The sequence below is a fragment of the Scyliorhinus canicula genome, chromosome 10, assembly GCF_902713615.1.
Source record: "Scyliorhinus canicula chromosome 10, sScyCan1.1, whole genome shotgun sequence".
Taxonomy (NCBI): domain Eukaryota; kingdom Metazoa; phylum Chordata; class Chondrichthyes; order Carcharhiniformes; family Scyliorhinidae; genus Scyliorhinus; species Scyliorhinus canicula.
The window spans coordinates 155,026,041-155,038,045 of NC_052155.1; the positions used below are offsets into that span (position 1 = coordinate 155,026,041).

General features: G+C 46.4%; 1 protein-coding gene across 5 annotated transcripts in view; it reads left to right on the top strand.

Moving 5' to 3' along the window:
* The window catches only part of vps41 (VPS41 subunit of HOPS complex), a 224,865-nt gene that overhangs the window by 186,643 nt on the left and 26,217 nt on the right, over nucleotides 1–12,005 (top strand). For all 5 annotated transcript variants that reach the window (XM_038809941.1, XM_038809942.1, XM_038809937.1 and 2 more), the window contains exons 23-24: nucleotides 797–851; nucleotides 10,396–10,536. In XM_038809941.1, coding sequence (XP_038665869.1) covers nucleotides 797–851; nucleotides 10,396–10,536 — 196 coding nt within the window. The remainder of the gene's footprint in view (nucleotides 1–796; nucleotides 852–10,395; nucleotides 10,537–12,005) is intronic.

Genomic DNA, 12,005 nt, shown 5'->3' on the forward strand with positions numbered 1-12,005 from the left:
TCACCTCACAAAAGTGGAAATTCCTGTGCAGACATGTTCAGTAAATTGGGTGTGGTAAGAATTTGTTTACAAGGGGAAACACTTGCACGAGGAGACAGGTATTATAGGCTGTAAACCAATAAAAGCTAATATTTAGTAAGGGAGGGAGCAAGTAAATAATACAGAACAAAAGGTTCTCTTTGCCTCTGTTCCCAGTGGTGTCGTACTGGAATTGTGGCACAGAATGTTGGAGCCAGCATCACAAAAGGAAAAGTGGGTGTTCCTGACTTGGTGACAGGCTTTCCTCAGCCACAACAAAATAACTGGAAACAGCTTTGCACCCCATCTAGGCTGAACCTTTGCTGGAGACTACCTGTGAGATTGGCGTTCCAAGAGACGAGTAACTATGAAAGGCGAGAAAAACTGACATTTAAGGTCGCTGCTTTTGAGCGGATGGTAACAATGAAGGATTGAAAATCTTGAAAGCTAGAGTTAAAATGGGAACGTCAGGAGTCCTGCATATGGAACATTAGCTAAAGCTCCTGCTGACAGGGTTCGACCAACTAAACATCCATAAAGTACAAGGAGGAACTAAGATCAGATCTGGTTGTGTACAAAACATATTCTCAAAACCAAACCTTCCAAAGACACCAGTATCATCTTTGAACTCAATAAAAATACTTGTGTAAAATGCAGACCAATGCAAGTTTGTAGAAATATCCCAAATGTTCCATGAGGAAGAAAATAGCAGCTGTTGTAAAACTGAACTACTAATAAAGTGAAATGACAACTTAAATATTTTTTTTCTCCCCTGCAGGCCCTTGAAATTTGTCAGCAACGGAACTTTGTCGCAGAGACCGTCTTTCTCTTGAGTAAGAACATATTTGTTGTAGCACACTTTGAGGGTTAGGGCTGACCTACCTCTCTACAGACTGGTTCACTTGTTAAAGTGAAAAGGCGGTCATTTAATATGAAACGCCTAAGTCCAGTCAAATATAAGAACATAAGAACTAGGAGCAGGAGTAGGCCATCTGGCCCCTCGAGCCTGCTCCGCCATTCAATTAGATCATGGCTGATCTTTTGTGGACTCAGCTCCACTTTCCGGCCCGAACACCATAACCCTTAATCCCTTTATTCTTCAAAAAACTATCTATCTTTACCTTAAAAACATGTAATGAAGGAGCCTCAACTGCTTCACTGGAATGCAATATGTTGCATTGTTGCATCTGAGGTGCAAAAGTCATTCTCGACCCTTGCTGCCAAGTTGTTTGAAATCTTCCTGGAAAGTTATGCGATACAAAAGCATTGAAGTTTGCGAGTAATAAGCCCAGAAATGAAACCAGCGAAAGCATTGTGACATTCTAGTATTGTGGCTGAAGTTGTTAGTGGTTCTGCTATGTACATGCATACTAATTAGAAGCAGGAAGAAGCAACTTTGCTCTTCAAGCCTGCTCCGGCATTCAATAAAATCATGGCTGATCTGATTGTAATCTCACCCCACATTCCTAACCACCCCCAAGAACTTCCACCCCCTTGTTGATCAGAAATCCTTTTAGCACAGCCTTAAAAAAACATTCAAAGATTCTGCTTCCACCACTGTGAGGACCATAAAGTATCCAGCATGGGATCGTAGAGTCCAACAGAAAGTAACTTTATTTACAACAATATACACACCAGTTTTTTTTTTACGTATTACTTTTTCTGAGTTACAAAGCCAGAGCTCAGAGTGTGGACAGAGGCGAACCCCTAATCCAGCTCATTGCCTGCTCCAAAAAACAATTCAAATTGAATCCAATTCATGCTCCCCACAAGAGAAACATACCAGATTTTCAGAGCTTGGCCAAAAGGCCGAGCAGATACTACACTTGATCGTAGCCAAAAGGTCGAGAGATATGAACACCAGTAGTTCACTAGTGGTTCCCCCTCTAGTCTGTACCATACTGGCCAGCTCTCTTTATACAGCTGTACTACTAATGATTGCGCCCCCCCGCCCCCCACCTCTCTGATTGGGGAGCTCATATTTCCGAAGGAACATGAGGTGACCAATTGTCCCCAGCCAATAGGATCCGGGCCATCCTACCCGCCCAAAGTCCGAGGAATCCGCCGAAGACCCTGGCGAAGGAGAGCGTCAGGCTCTTTTGACATCAGGCTGGGCATCATGCATATGAGGCGCCGGATCGGGCGGCGTTTAACGAGAAGGTGAAGTCCGTGGGCTGTGGAACCAAGGGCTTCCCCTCAGAGGTGCCCAGCACGTTGATCTCAGACTCCCGAGTCGAGAAGCTCCATCATCTTGGCATCCCTTTTCTTGTGGGGTTTTGTAGCGACCCGAGCAGGCCATGAGCACGGTACCAGAGGGATATCTCGAGGATGAGCATCAACTATATCTGGATCCGGTGGCTGCTGCAACGAGAGAAGTGATTTCCGAGGACAACAAACCTGCGGAACAGGCGGCTTCCTGGATCTAATGTGGTCTAAATGCTTGTGTTGAACACTACCCTGGACTTCACCTGGTAAGAAATTAGCCCTGTTTGTCAAAGGATCGCGCCTGAAACCCACTGAGCACCGCTGGCAAAATTGCAAACAAACACCAATCTGCCGGACTGACCGGAGTCGAGAAGGGCAATGCCCCTACCATTCCTGATTTCGGCGTGCTTTTGCGCCAATATCTGAAAAAACTATGCTGAGGTGGGTACGAAGTCCGCAGCCATTAGGAGATCCGCGGGAGATACCCCAGTCATCGCATGCAGAGTGGTCCTATAACAAAACAAAGTATGAGCCAGTCCAGTGACCATGGACGTGGAAGACTGTTTCTTGAGGCCCTGTTTTAACATCTGCAGTGGATGCGCCGCCAAACTATTAGAAGCTGGATCGTACAGGGAGGTGCGAATAGGCTGTATAATGTTCACCTTCATGAAACCCGCAAACTCCTCACTCATGAAAGGAGTGCCATTGTCAGTGACGAGGACCTCAGGGAGGCCATGCGTGCTAAAAGATAAACTCATTTGCTCAATCATTGCATGGGACATCGTTGTTTCCCCCCCCCCCCCCCCCCCCCCCCCCCATCCTTTGCCACTTCAAATGGGCATCGATCAAGAAAAGGACCCTTGAAAAGGGCCAATGAAATTGGCAGGTATTTCCAGTGATGTATGGGTGTAACTGGTGGAAGCTTCTGATGCTCCTGGCAAACGGAGCAGCATTGGGTCATCTTCTCAATGTCAGCATTGAGATCTGGCCACCAGACATAAATCTGTGCCAGCATTTTCATTTTGGTCATGCCCGGATGACCATTGTGGCGGTCCTTTAGAATCAGCTCCTACCCTTTCTCTGGGACGACCATGAAGTGTTGGCTAGTGTAGACTTGAGAGATGAACAGACACTTCCAACACTGATGAAGGTTCAACTCAATTTTATTAACTACTTCTAACTAACTAACATACGATGACTGTGGGTCTAAATGATGCTAACTTAAACTAGAGACCTAAGCCTTGTCCGAACCAGTTGATTCTCTCAGCACGTCTTGTAAGTCTGTGCTGGGCTGGATGAGTTCCTGTTACACTGAGAGGCAGCACCCAGAATGAGCGGGAACCATGGAGCCCTCTGCCTTTATAGTGTGTGTATTCTAACTGGTGATTGGCTGCGGTGTTTGTACATGTTGATTGGTCCATGTTTGTGTCCATTAGTGTGTGTCTGCACCATGATATACTGGTGTATATTATGACAGACCACACATGTCCCCCACAACAGGATCCCATTCTCATTGCCAGTTTTGTGCAGGTCACAAAGAATCCAGCACAAGTTTGTAGAGTTAAATAGAAAATAACTTTATTTACAACAATAAGTACATGGTACCAGCAGTTCACTACTGGTTCCCTCTCGATCCGGTACCACCCTGGCCAGCTCTATTTATACAGCTGCGCTGCTAATGATCGCCCCACTGACCCCGCCCTTATTGGGAGAGTTCATATTCCCCAAAGATCATGGGTAACCAATTGTCCCCAGCCAGTAATATCTGGGCTGCCTATAACGGCCACCATTTGAGGAAGAGAGCCCCAAAGACTCACGGCCCTCCGAGAGAAAAACTCTCAACATCTCTGTCTTAAATTCCTTATTTTTAAACAGTGACCCCGAGTTCTAGATTATCCCACAAAAGGAAACATGCTCTCCACATCCACCCTGTCAAGACCCTCAGGATCTTAAAGGTTTCAATCAAGTTGCCTCTTACTCTTCTAAACTCCAGTGGATACAAATTTCACCTGACCAACCTTTCCTCAAAACGCACCAATTCTTGATATAAGCATAGTAAACCTTCACTGAATGCATTTACATTGTTCCTTCAATAAGTAAACAAATGCTGTACTTTACTCCGAATGTGGTCTCACCAGTGCTCTGTACAACTGAAGCAGAACCTCCTACTTTTGTATTAAATTCTCCTCACAATAAACAATTTCATACATTCTATTAGCTTTTCTAATTAGTTGCCAAAGGGCAGCACGGTGGCACAGTGGTTAGCATTGCTGCCTCGGTGCCGAGGTCCCGGGTTCAATCCTGCCTCTGGTCACTGTCTGTGTGGAGTTTGCACATTCTCCCCGTGTTTGCGTGGGTTTCGCCCCCTCAACCCAAAGATGTGCAGGCTAGGTGGATTGGTCACGCCAAATTGCCCCCTAATTGGAAAAAATTAATTGGCTACTCTAAAGTTATATTAAAAAAATATAATTTGTTGCTATATTTGTAAACTAGTCATTTGTGATTCATGCACTAAGACACCCGTATCCCTCTGAATCTCGGAGCTTTGCAATCTCTCACCATTTAGATCATAAGTTTCTTCTTTATTCTTCCTGTATAAAATGGAAAAAAAACACTTCTTCGTGGTGTGTGTGCAACAGAGAGCACCTGGTGAGTATGTGTTTTTGTAAGAGAGCGGCGAGTGTGTGTGATATAGGCAGGCGAGAGCGTCTGTGATTATAGGCAGGCAAGAGCATGTGCGATATAGGCAGCTGAGACGGTGTGTGATATAGGCAGGCGAGGGCATGTGTGATATAGGCAGGTGACAGCATGAGTGATATAGGCAGGTGAGGGCATGTGTGATATAGGCAGGTGAGGGCATGAGTGATATAGGCATGTGAGAGCATGTGTGATGTAGGCAAGTGAGAGCGTGTGTGATATAGGCAGGCGAGAGCCTGTGTGATATAGGCAGGCGAGTGAGTGTGTTATTATAGGCAGGCAAGAGCCTGTGTGATATAGGCAGGTGAGAGCATGTGAGATATAGGCAGGTGAGAGCATGTGAAATATAGGCAGGTGAGATGGTGTGTGATATAGGCAGGTGAGAGCATGTGTGATATAGGCAGGTGAGAGCATGTGTGATATAGGCAGGTGAGAGCATGTGTGATATAAGCAGGTGAGAGCATGTGTGATATAGGCAGGTGAGAACGTGTGAGATAGAGGCAGGCGAGAGCGCGTGTGATATAGGCAGGCGAGAGCGTGTGTGAGAGGAAGGTGAGGGTGCATGTGAGGAAGGTGAGGGTGCGTGTGAGAGAGGAAGGTGAAATGAAATGAAAATCGCTTATTGTCACGAGTAGGCTTCAAATGAAGTTACTGTGAAAAGCCCCTAGTCGCCACATTCCGGCGCCTGTTCGGGGAGGCTGTTACGGGAATCGAACCATGCAGCTGGCTTGCCTTGGTCTGCTTTAAAAGCCAGCGATTTAGCCTGGTGAAATTTACTCTTGGGGTTGTCCCCCTCCCCCCCCCCCCCCCCCCCCCCCCCCCCCCAGCAGCCCTTCCCTGTCACTGTCTATTATTTCCCATGTTAGTGCCTTTCTATCACCCTGTCTCTACTCTTTGATTTACCACATCTTCCCAGACTTGATCGCTTCCCCCCCCCCCCCCAACTATTTAGTTTTAATCTCTCTTTACTTTCCTAGTTATGCGGCTCACTAGAACACCAGCCCCAGCACGGTTCAGGTGTAGACCATCCCAGTGGTGCAGATCCCACCTTCCCCAGTTCTGGTGCCAGAGCCCCACGAACTGTATCCCACTTCTCCCACACCAGTCTTTGAGTCACTTATTCATTTCTCTAATCCTATATGGCCTATGCCAATTTGCACGTGGCTCAGGCAATGGCTAGAACATAGAACAGTACAGCACAGAACAGGCCCTTCGGCCCTCAATGTTGTGCCGAGCCATGATCACCCTACTCAAACCCACGTATCCACCCTATACCCGTAACCCAACAACCCCCCCTTAACCTTACTTTTATTAGGACACTACGGGCAATTTAGCATGGCCAATCTTTGGACTGTGAGAGGAAACCGGAGCACCCGGAGGAAACTCACGCACACGGGGAGGACGTGCAGACTCCACACAGACAGTGACCCAGCCGGGAATCGAACCTGGGACCCTGGAGCTGTGAAGCATTTTTGCTAACCACCATGCTACCCTGCTGCCCCTAATAATCCATAAATTATGCAAGATTAATCTGATAAAAAGGAAGTGATAAAATGTGGTTTATTATCATTTCTATCTAAAAGGAAAAACATTTTTGGCTGTCTAATTATGGGGGGAAAATCCGAGAATATATTGATTGTCTCAATTTATGCACAAGTTTGAACAGGACTTCCTCACCACACAGGACTTTCAACCGATGCTATACACCAGATACATCGATGACATTTTTTTCCTTTGGACCCACGGCGAGACATCACTGAAACGACTACACGATGACATCAATAAGTTCCATCCCACCATCAAACTCACCATGGACTATTCTCCAAATTCAGTTCCATTCTTGGACACACTCGTCTCCATCAAGGACGGTCACCTCAGCACCTCGCTTTACCGCAAGCCCACAGATAATCTCACGATGCTCCACTTCTCCAGCTTTCACCCGAAACACATTAAAGAAGCCATCCCCTATGGACAAGCCCTCCGTATACACAGGATCTGCTCAGACAAGGAGGAGCGCAACAGACACCTACAGATGCTGAAAGATGCCCTCGTACGAACGGGATATGGCGCTCGACTCATTGATCGACAGTTCCACCGCGCCACAGCAAAAAACCGCACCGACCTCCTCAGAAGACAAACACGGGACACCACTGACAAAGTACCCTTCGTCGTCCAGTACTTTCCTGGGGCGGAGAAACTACGACATCTTCTTCGCAGCCTCCAACACATCATCAGCGAGGATGGACATCTTGCCAAGGTCATCCCCACACCCCCACTACTGGCCTTCAAACAACCGCGCAACCTCAAACAAACCATTGTTTGCAGCAAATTACCCAGCCTTCAGAACAGCAACCACAACACCACAAAACCCTGCCAGGGTAATCTCTGCAAGACATGCCAGATCATCGACATGGACACCACCATTACACGTGGAAACACCACCCACCAGGTACGCGGCGCATACTCGTGCGACTCGACCAATGTAGTCTACCTCATACGCTGCAGGAAAGGATGTCCCGAAGCGTGGTACATTGGCGAGACCATGCAGACACTGCGACAACGAATAAACGGGCATCGTGCGACTATCAACAGGCAGGACTGTTCCCTTCCAGTTGGGGAACACTTCAGCAGTCAAGGACATTCAGCCTCTGATCTCCGGGTCAGCATTCTACAAGGAGGCCTTCAGGAGACGCGACAACGCAAAATTGCTGAGCAAAAACTTATAGCTAAGTTCCGCACGCATGAATGCGGACTCAACCGGGATCTGGGATTCATGTCGCATTACATTCGGCCCCCACCAACAAGCCTGGACTTGCAGAGGCCTACCGACTGAACTGGCTTGGGACAATTCACACCTCTTTAACCTGGAGTTACCTCTCTCTCTGCATCTTTGATGATTTGATTGCCTGCAGGTGCTCGCATTCCGGGGCATCTCTGACTGTGTCTATATAAACATTTCTGGAACAAGCCTTTCCATTCACCTGAAGAAGGAGCCGTGCTCCGAAAGCTCGTGTTTGAAACAAACCTGTTGGACTTTAACCTGGTGTTGTAAGACTTCTTACTGTGCTCAATTTATGGTAAACACTGCCCTCTACTGTCTTTGTATACACATTGACATCTGCAGTATCAAAGCAGGAAAATAAATACAACATTTGACAATGATTCCAGGAAAAGGTCTCTATAAAGTAATGGGATTCGTTCAGAGTAAAACAACTGATCCACTAAAATACTACCCCATAGGCAGATACAACATGGATTTAGCTCATCTATTTCACCCATAGCTATCTCCTGTTATTAACCAGCCCATCGTGGTGGGACAGAATTAAAATAGAAAAATTAAGTTACTGATGCCTTCAATGCCAGACAGAACAATGGTTCACGTTCTTAGGCAGAGACTAGTGCATGGAACAAGAAAATATTCTGAGCAGTAGAATCAGGTGCATAGATTGGGGGGCAAAAAAAAGACCATGAACTCCATGCTGGATTGAGATTGGGTAAAACGCCCGAAATGTGAGCCACTAAAACATTAGTACCCTAAACTCAAACTAGGAGTAGACCCACCACTTGCATTGGCTTCACTTGACATGGACTGCCACTTGTATCGGGCAAATGATACCAAACGTTTTCCTATTATTTCAGATGAGATATTAAACAGGGCCCCGATCTGCTCAGATGGATGTAAACGGCCGCACTGCACTGCTTCAGAGCAGAGTAGTTAATCCCAGCAGGATTCAAAACACGCTGGGACGGGGGGGGAGCAAATTCGCCCTCGAGGAACTGCCATGAAGCCCCTGAAAAATCAATGTCAGGGAGAACAAATGAGAGAAAAGTCAGTACCCCCCATATATCAGAGAGACATCTGTGACACATTCTGTTTCTCCCTGCACTTTTTTTTTGATTAAAAAAAATCCCCACCCTGTTCAGTCTCGTCCTTAATATTATATCCTCTCTGCTCTTTGTTTTTTCTCAAGTCCTTCTATAATCATTTTGTAATGTGGGCTAGGCTAAAATAAAAAATGTAAGCCCACCACCGGAAAAGTCAGAGAGAAGGTCAGATCCCTGCCTGACCCCCACCCCAACGACTGCCCAATGGCTGTTTAATGGACCTGTTAATTAGCTGGAGACAGGACCAACACCTCTATCTGGGGAGGAAGTCCAACCTACCCCTGCCCCCCACCACAGAGAGCGCTGCCAGCTATCTGGTCCATGGACATCGACCTGAAGCATCTCTATTCCTCTTTCCAGTGATGTTGCCAGACCAGCTGGGTATTTCCAATGTTTTCTGTTTGTATTTGATGCCTGTAATGAATCAAGGGTTGGTTTAGCACAGTGGGCTAAACAGCTGGCTTGTAATGCAGAACAATGCCAGCAGCGCGGGTTCAATTCCCGTACCGGCCTCCCCGAACAGGTGCCGGAATGTGGCGACTAGGGGCTTTTCACAGTAGCTTCATTGAAGCCTACTTGTGACAAGCGATTATTATTATTTGTGTTTCTGGCCATCCTTTTTTTAAAATAAGTTTAGAGTAGCCAATTATTTTTTTTTTTCCAATTAAGGGGCAATTTAGTGTGGCTAATCCACCTAACCAGCACATCTTTGGGTTGTGGGGGGTGAAACCCACGCAGACATGGGGAGAATGTGCAAACTCCACACGGACAGTGACCCAGGACCGGGATTCGAACCCGGGTCCTCCGCGCCCCAGTCCCAGTGGTATTTCTGGCCATCCTTGATCCTTTTGCAGTTCTTTGCAGCTTAGGCTTTTATTTTACCGGGAATACATAGCCTCCTTATTTCTACCATTATAATGCACCACATCACATTGACAATGAAATTCATTTTCCATTTACACACCCAGGGAAATTACTCATTTAGCTGTCCCTTTTGGGCACAGTAAGAAGTCTTACAACACCAGGTTAAAGTCCAACAGGTTTGTTTCAAACACGAGCTTTCGGAGCTCCGAAAGCTCGTATTTAAAACAAACCTGTTGGACTTTAACCTGGTGTTGTAAGACTTCTTTCTGTGCTCACCCCAGTCCAACGCCGGCATCTCCACATCATGTCCCTTTTGGAGCTGTGCACTTCGAGGACCAGATTAGACACACTCTCTTTAAGAGAATTTCTAAACCACCAGTAAAAATGCCCATTGCTGACTAGTTTGTGCAAATATCTGGTTCTTGTAGTAAAAGTCACCGAGTTTCTGAATATTAAGATGGGGAATAATTTCGACCACTGGGAGAATATGCAGAATATTTTGTGTTGGAGAGATGCTTGTCCCACATCTTTGGTTCTTTTGCTATCATTTTTTTCCTTTGAAAAGGGTGGGTGGGGGGTTCAATTTAATATCACCTATTTTCCTCCCAATGCTAAAAGTTTTAAAATCTACCTCACTATCATTTCTGTTGGAGCAGAGTTAATAAAATTTTGGGATTGGTGATTGCACCTCTCCATTGACGTCTAATGTTTTCTTTTCTCATACAGGTAGAATGGGTAATAGTCGGCGAGCACTCCAGATGATAACTGAGGAACTGCAAGACGTAGACAAAGCCATTGAGTTTGCGAAGGAGCAAGATGATGCTGAACTATGGGAGGACCTTATCTCCCATTCCATTGACAAGCCACGTATGTAAATGGCCTTAAATGTTTTTTTATATTCATTTTTATGGAATGTGAGCATCACTGGCTCGGATTTGTTGCCATCCCTAATTGCCCTTTGGAAGGTGATAGTGAGCTGCCTTGATCCACTGCAATTCATGTGGTGTTGATACCCCCTGTGCTATTAGGCAGGGAGTTCCAGGATTTTGCCCCAGCGACAATGAAGGAACGGCAATATAAATCCAAGCGAGGATAGTGAGTGACTTGGAGGGGAACTTCCAGGTGGCGCTGTTCCGATGTATCTCGTACCCTTGTCCTTCTAGATGGTAGTGGTCATGCGTTTGGAAGGTACTACCTAAGGAGCTTTGGAGAGTTCCTGCAGTGCATTTTGTGGATGGTACACACTTGCTAATGTCCGTAGGTGGTGGAGAGAGTGAATGTTTCTGGAAGGGGTGCCAATCAAGGGGTGCTTTGTCCTGGATGGTGTTGAACTTCTTGAGTGTTGTTGCAGCTGCACTCACCCAGGGAAGTGGGGAGTATTCTGTCACACTCCTGACTTGTGCCTTGTAGATGGTGGACAGGCTTTCGGGAGTCAGGAGGTGAGTAATTCGCCATAGGATTCCTAGCCTCCGACCTGCTCTAGCCACAGTATTTGTACAGCTAGTCCAGTCAGTTCTAGGTCAATGGTAACTCCCACAATGTTGATAGTGGGGGATTCAGTGATGGAAACGCCATTGAATGTCAAGGGGCGATGGTTTGATTCTCTTATTGAAGATGGTCATTGCCTGGTACTTGTGTGGCGTGAATGTTACTTGCCATTTGTCAGCCCAAGCCTAGATATTGTTCACTGCTTCAATGCCTGAGGAGTTGCGAATAGTGCTGACATTGTGCAATCATCACTGAACATCTCCACATCTGACTTTCTATTGGAAGGAATGTCATTAGTTGAGCAGCGGAAGATGGTTGGGCCTAGGACACTATCCTGAGGAACCCCTGCAGTAATGCTCGAGGACTGAGATGACTTGCCTCCAACAATCAAAAACAACCACAATCATCTTCCTTTGTGCTGGATATGACTTCAGCAACAGAGAGTTTTTCCCCTGATTCATTGACTTGCTTGGGCTCCTTGAAGCCATACTCTACCAAATTCTGCCTTGACGTCAAGGGCAGTCACTCTCACCTCACCTCACCTCTAGGGTTCAGCTCTTTTGTCCACGTTTGAACCAAGGCTGTAATGAGTTCAGGAGTTGAGTGGCTATTGCTAAGTAAGTGCCACTTGATGGCACTTGATGATCCCTTCCATCACTTTACTGATGATTGAGAGTAGACTGATGGGGCAGTAATTGGCTGGGTTGGATTTGTCCTACTGTGTACAGGACATACCTGGGCAATCTTTCACACTTCCGGGTAGATGCTAACATTGTAGATGTACTGCAATAGCTTGGTTAGGGGCGCAGCAAGTCCTGGAACACAGGCCTTCAGTACTATTACTAGTG